The following is a 15,179-nucleotide window of genomic DNA, read 5'->3' as shown; positions in this document are numbered from 1 at the left end:
TGAGCAATGTCTCATACCAGTGCACGCTGAACGCATATTTTTGATAAACAAATGAAAGTACATAGAAACGGGAAAAATCAAACCTGCAATAACAAAATCCGGATTCCGGAAACGCAGATTGTCAATTAATAAATACTATTTACATAACTTGAACTGCAATAATAAATCGGCACGTAGATGGCTTTTTTGTAGATACTGGTGGTGGTGTGCTCTATAGTTTTGTACAGTGTAGCATATGTACTTCGGCCCGCGAAATTTATTTCACGCAAAGTATCACCGCAAATCCGCAATCAGCAAAAGTATTGTGGTATTTACATAAAACTCATCGTTAAACACGCTACAGAAGGTTTTACATACGCACCAACTAGACGTTTAGGCAAAGCCGGTAGGCATATATTTATGTTTCAGATCACGGTAACAACGAAAATAACTGTCAGTGCAAACATCATTGAAGCATACTGTGGAGATCTTATTAATTAAGCTCAATTAAATTTGTTAATAGCCGCTCCTTCCAAAACCGCCATAGAAACCACGAGAGTACCCAGGAAAGCCCCATGTGAAGGGAAATGGATAGTAACCATAGGCGAAATCGCGATTAGGGAACAACGGCCATGCAGGTGGCAAAAACTGGAAAAGGAAATAAAGGAATAAAAAACATTAGCCAAAATTAAATAAACATGCTTAGGTGCACCTTGGAGACAATAGAAACTGCGATAACAGACAGGCGATGATCGGCTTGCCCGCTTGCATATTCAATTGCAATTAAGTAGTACAATACTGTATACGTTGTGTGTTGTCTGCAAACCATTACATCCTCATTTTGTACTGGTAAAAAGTAAAAACCATTTAATCCCAAACTACGCAGATACGCACCGGTAGCGGCCAATACGGCACTGGTGATACTGGGCCCCAGTCCAATTTTCCCACATCCATCCATCCGCCATCGTCACCGTAATTGCTATAGGGACCGCCATAACCATTGCCGCCACCACTGTAACTTCCCATGGCGCCGCCGCCCCCGTAACCTCCCATACTGCCACCCCCACCGTAACTGTTCATCCCCATTGGCCCCTCTCCATAAGCTAGTATCGTTCCTACAAAAAAAAACGGTTTACCAAAATAGGAATAACGATTAATTACTTAAAAGTTAAAACTGACTAATTCCTAAAGGTGGATGAATTCGTTGATTACGTAGTGCAGACTAACAAGCTTGCACTACTTATAACATTTTGGTTGAGTTAAACAAAATTCAATAATCTAAATATATATACATATATATAAATGCTATGGCTGCAATGCCTAAAAAAACCGCAGATGTAGCTTTTTCTTTCAATAAAAGTTAAACATATGCAGTCAAATTTGACATTTGTGTCAAGGACAGTTACCTAAAAAGGCAAATAAATAAAGCAGAAAGGCATTCCAATGCGAGGATAAACGGAACATCATGGTTTTCGGTTGGTGTACAATAAACTGCAGATTGGGCGAAAGTTCGAAACTATGTAAAAACGAAGAGATTCACTAACTATAAGAAGTGTATTTGAATAAATGATAACTACAAGGTAAATCAGTGAAATCTCTACTGAAACGCGATCTTTTCATCAGGCAACCCCAAAAGAAAGAGAAAGTCTGTGAGCAATATCAGCGGACTATATTATGTTATTGCTTTCATTTGGGCACATCGCGCATCTCGCAAGGGTCATCGGAGATTCTTTGGTGTCCGAAGATGATTTATCAAAAACACTTTGCACTGTAAAATTGACCGATTGTGCTGCGTAAAGGCAGGTGGAAATTATGTCAATGAGTATAAAAGCTGGAAGCAATGACCATCCTTGCCATTACTTTGTCATAATTAATTGGTTTAATTTGCAGTATCTGCTCGATTAATGCGCCTCCGTACCTGCAAATACTGTAACCGCGCATAGAAAACCATGCAAGCAAGCGGTGCAGTATACACAACGACCTTTAAAATTATCCGCCGACTGGGCACACCAACCATACTGATACAGTTAATAATGTTACACAATATGCACTTTAGACTGCTAACTGAAAATATTTTGAACAATTCTATAATGTTGACAGATGAAGTAATTCTGAAATAATTTTGAAATTTTTTGTGATCTTTTGCATAATTTTGTAACATTGCCATTAACATATCTGTGATTTATTAAAAACTTTGTACCTTAAGCGATATGATGGTCTGAGTGCTGGTGCGCATGTGCTGCGTAGTGTAATATAGATATCGTAAATCGTCTTATATGTCGATTAATAAATCGTTATCTGCGTAAACCAGGTAAATGTGCTGGTTATAACTAATTGCTCCATGCTCAAGGTCATATTTCTTTTGTTATCTTCAGGAAATAGCTGCGCTTTCCACTGCTTATATCTGTAATTCCCGTGTAACTGCTACGGTTAGTTGATTGTTTACCATTTACTTGAATAAACTTATATATAAAGCTTGGTGATCTTTGTAGCGCCGTATTCTGTTAATAATGCACAAGAAAATTCCGCCATTTCATGCACATGGAATTATCAATGTATACAGTCAACACATAATATTATTTTATAATGGTCGTTATTGCCAGCACAACGACCCTGCTTGAATGCTTCTTATCGGTAAAAATTCATAATATTCCAGTACAGAATGATGTTAAGTAATTCGCAGTGTTGTTCAAGTATACGTCTACGCAGTAAATGCTGCACACTAATTCTTAAAGCTTCCCATCAACATTAAATTGGTTAAGCATTCAAATCAAAAAGCACAATCAAAACAACTGTTTTGACCTTTTGAGATCCTTCAGTTAGCGGACACAATCAGATCCGGCTGCACTGCTCTACAATGCCGCCGCTTGATTAACGCCCATATCCACTGTAACCTCCTCCGCCATAACCGCCACCGCCGTAACCACCGCCACCGTATCCGCCACCGCCATAACCACCGCTACCACCATAACTGCTTCCGTATCCTCCACTCCCGTACCCCGATCCTCCGTAACCATAACCTCCTGAAGAGTAGTTAGCTCTCATGGCATCGTACGCTATCTGTGCGGCCTGCATGCGGTTGATATAGGCGATCTGTGGAGAACGCACTCCCACATAACCGTTATACGGAAAGCGTCCTTCCGCAATATAGGGCGTGCCTCCCAACGGCGGCCAGCTGACCTATAAATACGAAAACATAAGACGATGAAATATTCGTGTTATTTATATTTAATTCGATTCTATTTGCGCTCATTTTGACAGCTATTCTTCGATGCAAATAATACAACTGCTTTTGAGGGTTTTTATTACATAGATAAGATTAACTACGTACCCCAACAATAGGGAGCGGGCCTGGAAACGTGAACGCCAAAGGCACAGGTGGAATATTGTACAATACACCGGTCTGATTCATCGTTGTATTCGATCCATACGATCCACCGTAACCTCCCTGCATGGATCCGTAACTTCCCCCTCCGTAACTTCCGCCTCCATAACTGCTGCCGCCCCCGTACCCTCCATAGCCTCCACCTCCGCCTCCATATCCTCCGTATCCCTGAGCGACGGCCACTGCAAAGTTTTCGTAACAATGCGCTGCTTCATGTTATTTTTAGGCTTGCACTTGTTTCTTTGCTACTATTGTACATCCCGAAGCTGATCGCGAACATGCGCCAGGCGCAAACAACATGAGATAGTCACGTAATGGAACATCTAGAAAAACGTCTACTTACTCCACCGACCCGATTTTATCTACAAAAACTGGTTCCAATAAATTCGTATGCTCGCGTATGGCATAAATATGCAAAATTATATGCTGTATATTGTTTTGCTTACCGGTAACGACGGCTAAAGCCGTTAACGTAATACCACAAAGATAATTTAATGCATCCATGATTTATAAAACCAAAGTACCAGAAAATAAAGTTTCGCTGCAATCTGACACCATAAAAAGGTTAAATTACATTAACAGTAAACATAAAAATTTTAAACGTTAAATTATGTATTTAAAAAGTATCTTGTCAATCTAAGCGAAGTGATTTTGCGCAGTGCGACCGCTATATAGATGCGATACACGGTAAATATGTTCTTTGTTCCGGATTTTGGTTAAAGGTTATTCGAAGATGAGCCGTTCGGTGAATCTCCGATGAACCAATTCACACAGCTGAATAATTTAATTGCAAACTCCTCACATTAAGAGCATAAATAGACTCATCACTTGCGTTTAATCGCCCAACAATAACTCAAGTTCAACCACCAGAAAGAATCCAAAATTAAGTAGATGTATTGTAAAAAACACGTATGCTGTGTAGATCTGTAGACTATCGTGTATGTGCAACTGCATGTTGTGCGCATTTCTTAATCACTTCTCTGCCACACTTTTAGACATCCTTGAAAAGTGCCCAACATGCTGTACAAAATTACGTTTACCCGTCCGAAGTGCAGCACAATCTGTCATTAACATTATTCTGCAGATTCTTATTACAAATAAAATTGACCAGAAGTTGCGCTTGGGCGTGCCCAACGTGGGAATCAACATGTAGGCCATCTTCGGACGATTGCATTTGCAAAGCGATTTCTCTTCCTGATTCCCACAGTCTGACATCAGTAGCGCGAAATAGTTCTTTTGCCAGATTGTTGTACGTATTGATTGCTGCGTTGGTAATCATTCGCCTTCGTTCTGCCAGCTTTTCCTCGATGACAGGGTCCTGCAGCATCCAGATGACCGGATGGTATTTGGCAATCCGGCTAAGTAACGGGATGAGGGCGGTGAGATTCCTGAAGCAGAAAGAGTTTTGTTCTTTTATGCATTCTAATTCCGATTCTTTATGTATGCCGTATACGCATGGTTGTTCTGTCCTACTAACGATATAATTAAGTGTCACTTAATTACCCAGCTGTGGTGTATCTTACAATGTCTCGTACATTTGTGTATGCACTTTTAATGGGATCGTAACGCATCGTCTGCAATCTGTAAATTTTACCCGTCGTTGGTGAATATTTGACTCTCTCAAAACACGCCCATGCAATACGAGTAGTAATAATTTTTGCATTTATATTTGCATAATTGTACATAGCATATAAACGTAAATAAATTATTGTGCACCTGTGATATTCATGATACGCTTGTTTCCGGTCACCATTTCGATATCGTATCGTCCAAACAGCAGATCCCATTAAGAAAATTACATTCTCCTGACCACAGCTTCTATACTCGTACTCTTTATGGACAATATCCGTAAACTGTTTGTCGAGATACGCCGCCCAGCGGAAATGAATGCCCAGCTTGCGATCTTCCGTCTCATAATGTAAATCTTCATGCTTTCCTGCCGTAATCTCCGCTGCATACGCTGCATTAAATATTCTGACCGTTTCCGTGTAAATCTGGCGCATTCGAGAATCACCAATCAGGATGATGCGGATAGTGTTGTTTCGGGCGCAATAGGATGCTTCTCTGCGCTTAAAAATTTGTATGATAGACTTTAAAATAAATTGCGCACCGGATTAATGGTTGATGCACTTAAAGTAACATGTGGTAAAATACGACTAAAATATAATACAGTAATTTACCGTATAAAGTGTACTGTGTACAGATACATGGGATACAAATCTCTCACCTTCTGGTGTAATTAAGCAGTCGGCATTTATGAAAGTCCTGGAGTAAAAGTGGGTTGTGTCCAAGTCTGAAAATGGCGCCGCAAGATCTGAGATTTGCTAACGCTTGATCACATTTATGGGTGTGGTTGAATTCGGATTTCGAGATTTTCAAAAGGAATCCACAATAAATAAATACAGCCAAGATAACAAGAGCTAACAACCTGTGCGCTCGCTGTGATGTGGTATAATGCATTAAAACCAACGATTTTGTATCTCCTTGAGACTTAAAGATTCGAGGCAACTCGGTATAGTGTTTTAGATTAGTTAACAGTCGAACGCTGTTCAATGGTGCAGTATCTGATTTCGGCAAATATAAGTTCCACTACTGGATGCTACTCATATGTAGCTGCATCGTCACACTTGAGTGCTTTGGTTTTACAATTAACACTTACCATATGGAGCGTCAAGAGCAATGTTCCGTGAACGGCTCAAAGCTCGAAAAACGTATTTTAAGCCAAATTTTCTACGTACAGCGATTACGAGTAAAATGAAAATCCCAAAAAAATCTGATCTTTGCTTACAAATCTTTTCAGGATTCTCTGAGAAGACAATGCCCAGTCTTAAATCGGATACTTATCCATTTGTGGACTATCTACTGCTTTCGCTACTGCGGGATTGATATTCATTTATTTGTTAACTGTGCACTGGACAATCCACACTCCTTTTTTTTCATTTCTAATTCTGTTTCTTTCCTACTCAACTTGCTGCCAAGTTTTCATAACACCTTCATAGTATTAAAAATACTTTACATATGCAATTGACTGGTGTGGCTTCGTCTTTTTTTTTGCTACGTTCGCAACTCATTATTAATTTACCATGTAGCATTAACATTTAGGTTGATGTTATTTAATCCCTGCACTATTCACAAGCCCAAGTTAACAACTTTACTCAAGACTTATAACCAATAAAAAAAACTTCACCAAATATACCCAAACCCAGAAACCCATTAAACCCATAAAATTACAAAGAGTGTTTGGCAGCATCAGGAAAAACAAGAGGAAACAACTTTGAATAATGGTCAACAAAATGTACATTGATATCATTCCGTATGAAATCGGGTAGATCGGCAAAATCTTTCCGATTTTGCTCCGGTAATATCAAAGTTGTAACTCCTGACCGCTTCGCCTACAAACGGAAAATGTAATGAATTATTAGCAAAAACTGATGCAGCAAGCTGGTAGTAACAGAAATCAAACCTTTTTACAATAGCTAACCATGCATTAGCTTTTACAAAACCTACCGCGATTGTTTTTTCTTTAATACCACCAACAGGCAAAACTTTCCCGGTCAGCGAAATTTCTCCCGTCATGGCCACATTGGCGGGTATGGGCTTATTCAAAGCCAACGACAACAACGCGGTGACGATGGTCACACCAGCACTTGGTCCATCCTTTGGCGTGGCGCCTTCCGGCACATGGATGTGCAAATGGCCTTTCTCCAGGAGACGATTTGACAGCTCATGCTGCATGAGCAAATTTTTGGCTACTGTGTGCGATATCCTGCAAGACTCCTTCATAACATCACCCAGGTGGCCGGTAACTTCGATGGAACCTTCTTTGTTTTCTTGATCTAGTGGCCGTCGCAAAGTCGTTTCCACAAACAAAGATGCTCCACCTGAAAACATGTTTACAGTAAACAATATGATAAGACAAGAAAACTCAAAGCGGTATCTACCAGAAAAAAACAGCACAGAGTAAAAGGCGAAACCGAATATTTCAACTCCCCAAAATTAATGACTGGACGTTGAGTACGGAACATTCTACAGACTCAACCCAATCCAGTTCAGTTATAAAAAAAGCTACACGCTCTTATCGATTACAGATACAATCATGCAAAACAGAAGAGAGCTACAAAATGGTACTGATAAGTTTAACCAAAGTAAAGATAAATTATGCGCTTACCCATAGCGGTCCAAGCTAGACCCATAACCACACCAGCCGGTGTCTCCGCTTCGTATAGACGCTCAGATAAAAACTTGGGTTTACCCACAAATTCTTCCAAATTTTCCAAAGTAACTTCAACCTGTTCCTTCTTTTCTTCTACAATTTTATATGCCACTTTCCGGTGGATCTACAAGCATACTCATGTCAATCACCAGTCCGGCTATACAAACGTATTTCTGCAATCACCTTTTCGACGTATTTCTGCAACGCTCGGACACCACTTTCCCGACAATACTGCCGTATCAGTCGCGAGATCGCCTCATCAGATGTATGGAGCTGTTCAGGCTTAATACCACTCTTTTCTTGTGCTTGCGGGATGAGATACTTCTGGGCGATTGCCAGTTTCTCCTCTTGTACGTAACCGGCCACTTCGATCATTTCCATACGATCCCGCAACGCATCGGGTATCGTGTCGATAACGTTGGCCGTGCATATAAACAAAACCTAAAAAAGGTAAGTGAATTCGGTGCGGTGGATTCGCAAAAATTTAACAATAACATTTGTAAACTGTGTAAAATTTCGAATAGGAGTTAAACAGAACAGTATCCGTACTCCATAGTGCAAGACTGTTTTAAATTACCTTGGACAAATCCACTGACACATCCAAATAATGGTCCATAAAGTTTTTATTCTGCTCAGGATCCAGTAATTCCAGCAAAGCGGCGGCTGGATCGCCTTGGTATCCTTTACCAATCTTATCTACTTCATCAATCAATACCAACGGATTCTCTGTTTTGGTCTTTTTCAAGCATTGTATGATCTTCCCAGGCATGGCACCAACATAAGTGCGGCGGTGACCCTTAATTTCTGCCACATCAGTCATACCGCCAACCGAAAATCTAAAGACAAAATTATTGCGGTTTTAGAAAGAATTACTTATACGAAAACCACAGGATGTACAAATGTAAACCCAAACGTACAACGGTACCTGTAATATTCGCGATTAAGAGCCTTCGCAATGGATCGAGCTATACTTGTCTTGCCCACACCGGGTGGTCCATAGAAACACAAAATCTTTCCTTGAATGGTTTTTTTCAGTTGACTGACAGCAATAAACTCCAAAATGCGCTGCTTAACGTCATTCATTCCGTAATGATCCTCTTCCAGGATTTTTCTACAAAAAACACACAACTACGTTTCTTAAATGAATTTCTTTTGCATCATTCATCAATTCACCGGTCGCTAACTAAGCTACACAGACTTACTTGGCACGGTCTAACTCCAGATTTTCTTCGCTCGATTTCCCCCATGGCATACTCGTCAACCAGTCCAAATAATTTCTAGTCACAGCAAATTCCGACGAATGATTATCCAGCATTCCCAGTTTGTTCAGCTCTTCATTGATAACATCTTCTACTTCCTTGGATAATGTTAAATCCTAGTGAAAATAATTGTTTGATGTATGGATTCGGGTTTGATTGGTTATACTGAAAATTACTTTTAATCTCGCGCGGAATTTATCAGCAATAGCATCCTTATCGTCCTTCTCCAATCCCAACTCTTTCTTGATCACTTTCATCTGTTCTTGCAGCATATATTTTCGGTGCTGCTGTTTCACCTTTTCCTCCACATCTTTTCCAATCTTGTGCTGCAATTTACTCAGCTCGTACTCTTTTTTCAACAGTCCCAGCACCAATTCCAGTCTGCGAGCAATATCCGGCTCCTCTAGAACAGCCTGCAACTCCGCAGCTTCTCCGGCCGTTAAAGCCGCTCCGAGATCCGCCAGATAAACGGGATTGTCCGTCACCCGCTGCCCTGCTTGGATCATCTGCATCAAGCTTTCGCGGTACAAGGGATTCATGCTGATAATGTCGCGAATGGTTTTGACCACTTCCGCCGTCAAAGCCTTAATCTGATCGGTCATCTGAAATACCGGAGCGGGAACATTTTCCACATCCACCATTAAAACTTGGTTTTTAAGTTCTTCGGGGGTGGGAGTCGTCGGGCCGTTGGTATTATTCTCATTTGGAAGTTTTTCCTGCGACAGGTCGACGGGAGGTGACTCCTCGACGGATTTCCGCTTGGATTTCTTAACTAATCGTCCGCGTCGCACAACAACGTTGTCCGGTTCTTGCTCGGTATCCTGAACGACACCGGTGGCGCGGATGCGCCGGTGTGCTAAAACGATCATCCGCAGTCGATCGCCCATGTCCTGCATTTCGTGGATCTGAACAAACGTTCCCACCGAGTACACCTCGTCCAAACTTTTGACCACTTCGAAGTCAGACTTTTCAACCCTTCAAAACGTCGCTGATGAATTATGTAATAAAAAACAATTAATCTGAATCTCGATGTTTTTATATTCAGACAAAACAGCGGGACTGTATAACCCAACTTATGCTTATATTTCTACGCAGTCATTTTTCATTTCACGGAGAAATAAACTAGCGAAAAGAAATATTCTCAAATTAATGAAATGAAAATTCAGATGAAAAATCATACAATTTCACTTATTTCATATCTGATTAATCATGCAACTGCGGAGTCAACCGTCTTACTTTGTAATATCCGACGTGTCTTCTTTCCTCACAAAACACCCTGCATACGGCACGTTCAGTCGCACTTTTCTTCGAAGAATCTCCATTAAAGCGGGGTTGGACACCTATAACGCGAAAGTAAATACAGCCTTTGGAACCGTAAAAAGTTTAAAAATTCAAAAAGCACCAACCTCAACAATTTTTATAAATTTAGGAAAGACAGGATACCGCGTTATGGGAATCATCGGTACAACGGGGAAGTTTTCGGGGACGGTTAGCGCAGTCAAGGCGGCAGCTCCCGGTGGAAGCTGGATTTGGATAACGGGACCAGCAACATTGACATCGTCATGCTCTGGGGATTCGTCTTCGGGTCCGTCGTCCCGTTTCCCATCTTCAGCGTCCTTCAGCCACACAGCGGAGACGGCGATAGTTCGCCGCGAAACATACAGCGATCCAGGACGCGTAGAATAAACACCTAATAGCACCGGAGATTCACCAGATGATTTTAACAAAATTCCGTTGAGAGGTCTGTGCGAAGACAACCATCGCTGCTGCGATACGGGCACTGACGGTTTCGCGCGAAACACCGTTTGCACTCCGTTAAGAGATATTCGATGCCGCATCAAGCGGGTAATACATTGCATTTTAAAAAGTTACTTATTCAAATTTAGTAAATAAAACTGTAAAATGGAACTAAAAAAGAAATCACATCGTTTGCTATTTATGGAAATTTTTACAAAATACATAGAATTTCCGATTTTTAAGTTATACTTATGAGCTTTCACTTTTTTTGAAAAACCGCTGACTAGCTTTGGCGGCGTAGCGGGTTCAGGGAGCACAGTGGGGAGACGATCTACGACCGTGAAGTGTGTCAGCACCTAAGAGCGTGTCAGCACAAGAGCGGTGCAGCCTTGCACCTGAAAGGCAACCATATTTCCGTTCCGTGCGTTAAATTGACCCAATTAAAAATTACCTAACCTGTGGTTGTTTACGGTTAACCATGAATTTTTGTGTTTTTGATAGCTGTGAAGCCGTTGGCCTAATTTTAACCGTTATTTTTAACTAATATTTAATATTTTAAAAAATACTTTCACTTCAGCAAACATTACTGGATTTTTCAATTTTAACTTGTCTTGATTTGCGTGCTGTCTTTGGCTTTTGCTGCAATACGCGGAATTCCTGATCTTAGGCCTGGGTTCTTGAATCCAGGGGCTTATTCAGCTGAACTACTCTGTAAGTTTACTAAGTTATGACAACATTGCGATCACATACAGTACATGGTGGTTTTCCAGCTATTGACATTTGACATAGATTTTGCTAATCAGCTAATGGTTTCAGTTTAATTATTCCAGCGATTTTTTATACGAAACAATTGTTTTAGATTTCGCCATGCCGAAGCCTGAAAAAACTCTGGCTGACAAAGAAGTGCCCACGGATGTGTATCGATGCGAAGCACTGATGAAAAAACGTGTGCGTAAAGGCCATGTGGAATATTTCGTCAAATGGCGGGGCTATCCGCGCAGTCAGAATACCTGGGAACCGGAGGAGAATATTCTCGATCCGCTGCTCATTGAGCTGTTCGAAGCCAAAGAGAAACGGAAGAAAGACCGTCGCTCCTCCAGAGGACGGCGCAAGAAGCGCTCCACTGGCGACGAATCGGAAGACACTGCACAGCATTCAGCGGAGGAGGATGACAATTCCAACCACGCCAGCGGAATCTCAGAGGACGTGAAAAACGGCACCGAGGACAAGATGGAGGTCGAAGGCGACACAGACGATACCAAAGATGGCCCCTCGGGATCGTCGGTGTCGGAGGATTCCGGGAAAGATTCGGTGATTAAATTCGCAGCTAAAGGCGATGAGGACGATGAGAAGGAGGAGCGTAAACATTCGGTGCCGGAGGAAGTTGCGTCTTCACCGGAGAAGGTGCCGGAAGTGGCATCTCCCCAGCCAGACGACCAGCCGATGCCAAAAAGTCAGGATGCCGCGGAGATTTCGGTGGTGCGTGGTGTTGATGAAACGCCGATGGAGACCACCACGGTGCGCTCGGATCTCGTGGATTTACCTGATGGGACGCAGGACATGATCACGCATCAGCGCAGTACTACGGTGAGCGCGGATGGGGTGGCGATAATTGTGGATACCGTGGAGGTGGCTGAGTTGTAAAGGGTTAGAGTATAGACGTTCTCATGGAGCCATGGTCGTTCGGTGTTTACCGTTGTTCTTATTGTGTCCATTTGATTCAGTTCTCTTTTCTGTGCGTCCCCCAGCGAAGAGGTTACAGTATCAGACAGTTTCAGATCGTGTAAAAATTTTTTCCAGGATAGTTTTTTTTTGTTTGTACACTTGGCGTTAAGTTTTGCGGAGCACACACATATTTATCGTGATCGTTGCGGATACATATCTGGGCTCATTTCGTGAATAGTATGGCGGTGAAGTTGCTTATTTGGGTTAATCGTTGTTGAGTGTTGTCAACTGGTTTTTCACCCTTTTGCACTTTTTACGTTTGTGACATTTGTCCAGTCTGCGGTTGAAATTCTTGTCAGTTGGGAATTTGATGCACTTTAAAGTCCATAAAGTTTTCAGAGTTTGGAATAAATCGAGATTTTGTTTTAAAGTAATCGTCATTTGCGCATCAGTATACTCTATGGCTTATGCTCGAGTCAGTTGCTGATAATCGTAGTAGTGTTATGCATTTACAACACTATAATAATTATTATAAGAACGCTGTAAAACAAATATCCATATTTCATTCATTTTAATAAGGGCATACTGCCATACAGTAAAGAGTAAAGACTACAGTGTACTGTGTACATAGTAGTAAAATTTAGGTTCTTTTGTTTTCTGGAACAAAGCTTATCTCGGTTTATATTTTAAAAGTTACGAGTACCCTTTGAACAGCTTCTAGAAAGCAACAGCCACTAAGACCTACCACTTACTGCAGATGTCTAACAAATTAATTACTGTAAGAATTCCAAAAACCTATTCCAAGTCTCAATCGCAGAAGTTGCTGAAGTCGAAGCGGTCGATGAGCTAATCATAAAAAAGAGAAAACCGATGAGGAAAACCATGGAGATTTATCGGATAAATGGAACTGCATACGTAATCATAAGAAAATATCGGCTGTAAAACAACCGACGCAGATACGTATGTGAAAGACAAAAGGAAATATGCGCAGTTTTAATTTACCACATAATCATATTCTGTACTGTCCAAACAATTGTATCCCTTAGGTAGTGTACATAAAAAGTCGGCATCGAAAACAAAATCCAAATCGAAGCCGCGTAGATCAACTAGAAAACCGTAAACCGTGTGCCGCAAACCAAAATCTTCCAAGGAACAATTTCAATCTTTCCATGGCGACGGTCAGACGATTCACAATTTCAGATCACCAGCCGATAAGTGACGTAACGTCCAGCCGTTTCCGAGGCTCTAATGATCTTCACAACCTACGGATTCGAAAACCTGTCAAGTCTATACAAACTCGTATCCACCATCCAGTGTTCACAGCAAATGTGTTCACCGTAATTTACAAATAAGCAAAGGAATTTCGAATAAATGGCTTACCTGGCCGCGTTTCATCCCGAAATACCTCGCGACGGGATCTCCCAGCTGCATTCGGGGAAGTTGATTCTCTTTGAGTTTATATCTGGTCAGAAGTTCCTGCTTTTCTTCCGGGCTCAATAACACATGTTTGGGAACCAACTACAATATGGAGGAATAGGTTCCTCAGGGAAGTCATACAAATTTACAAGAACCATATCGGAATAACTTTTCTGGACGCGGAACGTACTTCATGCTCTGTCACATTGAACATCAACTCGGCTTCGGTAAAATGTTCCATGATGTATTTTGGAGCCATATCGTTCAATGCCTGAAATTTTAAATCACAGAATACGATATACAGGACCGTACGCATCTTATTATTAAAGCCAAAGGTAAGCAAGCACAAATTATTTTTAAGAAAATACAGTTCCAGGTCATTGAAAATTATTTTAAACAACTGAAAATATACATCGAATATACCAAATATTTTAATATCAAACTCTGGGAATAGTTCTGCAAAACAGATTCATAAAAATCAGATTTTTCTTCCAAAAATCAGTTATGCAGAAAATGATTACGTGCGATAACTGCGCTTGTTACCTTGTATGTACAAAACTACACGGTATACTGAAACACACAAAAAGTCCATACCGATTTCGCGATTGGTGTCATCCCTTGCTTGATGACGATTATGGCTCGGGAGACGCTTTGCTCTTGCATCTGCTGGAAGTACGTTTTGATCGGTTTGATACCCACTTTGGGCTCCTCTGGCCAGAACACCAAAAGCTGTTCTGCACAACAGGGAGAACGATCAAATCGAGCACAGCGGTACTAGAAATTTCAAATAAAATGATTTACCTGTCGGATCATTGGCATGTTGAACCAGAATGAGCAAATCGTTTCTGGCGGGTTTCCGTTCGCTGGGTTTGTTGCCGAAGTGCTCGGAGAAGTCATCGATGGTCTGATCAAGTTCGTGCTGCGCCACTAAGTAGCCGCGATCGTGACACATCTGTTACATTGAAATTTAAGCAAACAGTCATCCTACAGTATAGCCTGTATAGGCACATAAAAAAACAAACACAAGATGTATCCGTGTTAGCAGTAACTACGGACCTGCAAGATAGTTTTCCGAGCACGCCATAGCCTGTAAGTCTCCTGCTCATCATCCGCGGCCATGTTATGATGTGCAGTGTAGGATTGTGCCGACAAGGGTGCATCTATCCGCAACTACAGCGGGGGATCCGAACAATACGATTCAGAAACCACTACTGTGTAAAGCGCAATACCTTGTATTAATTTTAAAAACTATAGCAGGTCAACACAAAGGGGAAAATGCTGATCGCGAGTGCTAACAATTATTATTGATAAACCAAATTAAAAACTAAAAGTCAAGACCAGAAAAACTGAAATACCTAGAAGTACTACACAACTACAGAAATTTTGAAGTACGAGTATTCGGTCAATCGGATTCCTGTGGAAATTCATACAAATTCCAATGGAATTGCAAAAGCATTCCACAGCCGAATTCCTGAGTGGTATTGTACGAGACATACAAGAATAATTAGAGTACGTAGTACTACGT

The 15,179-nt window shown here is 41.2% G+C and overlaps 5 protein-coding genes across 5 annotated transcripts; 1 reads left to right on the top strand and 4 right to left on the bottom strand.

Moving 5' to 3' along the window:
* Window positions 1-249: 249 nt before the first annotated feature.
* LOC129597657 (heterogeneous nuclear ribonucleoproteins A1 homolog) lies at window positions 250-2,064 on the bottom strand. The gene is made up of 4 exons (XM_055495296.1): window positions 1,898-2,064; window positions 1,386-1,747; window positions 874-1,094; window positions 250-627 (listed from the first exon to the last, which is right to left on the bottom strand). The coding sequence occupies exons 2-4, from the start codon at window positions 1,444-1,446 to the stop codon at window positions 496-498; spliced, it is 414 nt and encodes a 137-aa protein (XP_055351271.1). The 5' UTR covers window positions 1,447-1,747; window positions 1,898-2,064; the 3' UTR covers window positions 250-495.
* Window positions 2,065-2,577: 513 nt separating this feature from the next.
* Window positions 2,578-3,992, bottom strand: LOC129597659 (keratin, type II cytoskeletal 1-like). Its single transcript, XM_055495298.1, has 3 exons — window positions 3,811-3,992; window positions 3,311-3,546; window positions 2,578-3,159 (listed from the first exon to the last, which is right to left on the bottom strand). The coding sequence occupies exons 1-3, from the start codon at window positions 3,866-3,868 to the stop codon at window positions 2,851-2,853; spliced, it is 603 nt and encodes a 200-aa protein (XP_055351273.1). The 5' UTR covers window positions 3,869-3,992; the 3' UTR covers window positions 2,578-2,850.
* Window positions 3,993-6,501: 2,509 nt separating this feature from the next.
* On the bottom strand, window positions 6,502-10,810 carry LOC129597571 (lon protease homolog, mitochondrial-like). The gene is made up of 10 exons (XM_055495179.1): window positions 10,243-10,810; window positions 10,073-10,176; window positions 9,013-9,811; window positions 8,780-8,952; window positions 8,503-8,688; window positions 8,155-8,413; window positions 7,761-8,018; window positions 7,533-7,701; window positions 6,872-7,245; window positions 6,502-6,756 (listed from the first exon to the last, which is right to left on the bottom strand). Exons 1-10 carry the CDS (start codon window positions 10,693-10,695, stop codon window positions 6,592-6,594), a joined length of 2,940 nt encoding a protein of 979 aa, XP_055351154.1. The 5' UTR covers window positions 10,696-10,810; the 3' UTR covers window positions 6,502-6,591.
* Window positions 10,811-11,002: 192 nt separating this feature from the next.
* On the top strand, window positions 11,003-12,668 carry LOC129597625 (chromobox protein homolog 5-like). The gene is made up of 2 exons (XM_055495255.1): window positions 11,003-11,284; window positions 11,433-12,668. Exon 2 carries the CDS (start codon window positions 11,441-11,443, stop codon window positions 12,215-12,217), a length of 777 nt encoding a protein of 258 aa, XP_055351230.1. The 5' UTR covers window positions 11,003-11,284; window positions 11,433-11,440; the 3' UTR covers window positions 12,218-12,668.
* Window positions 12,669-13,115: 447 nt separating this feature from the next.
* Window positions 13,116-15,038, bottom strand: LOC129597627 (DNA-directed RNA polymerases I, II, and III subunit RPABC1-like). Its single transcript, XM_055495259.1, has 6 exons — window positions 14,711-15,038; window positions 14,456-14,606; window positions 14,249-14,388; window positions 13,845-13,925; window positions 13,619-13,756; window positions 13,116-13,500 (listed from the first exon to the last, which is right to left on the bottom strand). The coding sequence occupies exons 1-6, from the start codon at window positions 14,771-14,773 to the stop codon at window positions 13,435-13,437; spliced, it is 639 nt and encodes a 212-aa protein (XP_055351234.1). The 5' UTR covers window positions 14,774-15,038; the 3' UTR covers window positions 13,116-13,434.
* Between the last annotated feature and the right edge of the window lie 141 nt (window positions 15,039-15,179).

This window comes from Paramacrobiotus metropolitanus, unplaced genomic scaffold (genome assembly GCF_019649055.1).
Source record: "Paramacrobiotus metropolitanus isolate TYO unplaced genomic scaffold, Prichtersi_v1.0 Parri_scaffold0000107, whole genome shotgun sequence".
NCBI lineage: Eukaryota > Metazoa > Tardigrada > Eutardigrada > Parachela > Macrobiotidae > Paramacrobiotus > Paramacrobiotus metropolitanus.
Note: the sequence above shows the minus strand (reverse complement) of the source record. Positions and strands in the feature narration are given on the sequence as shown.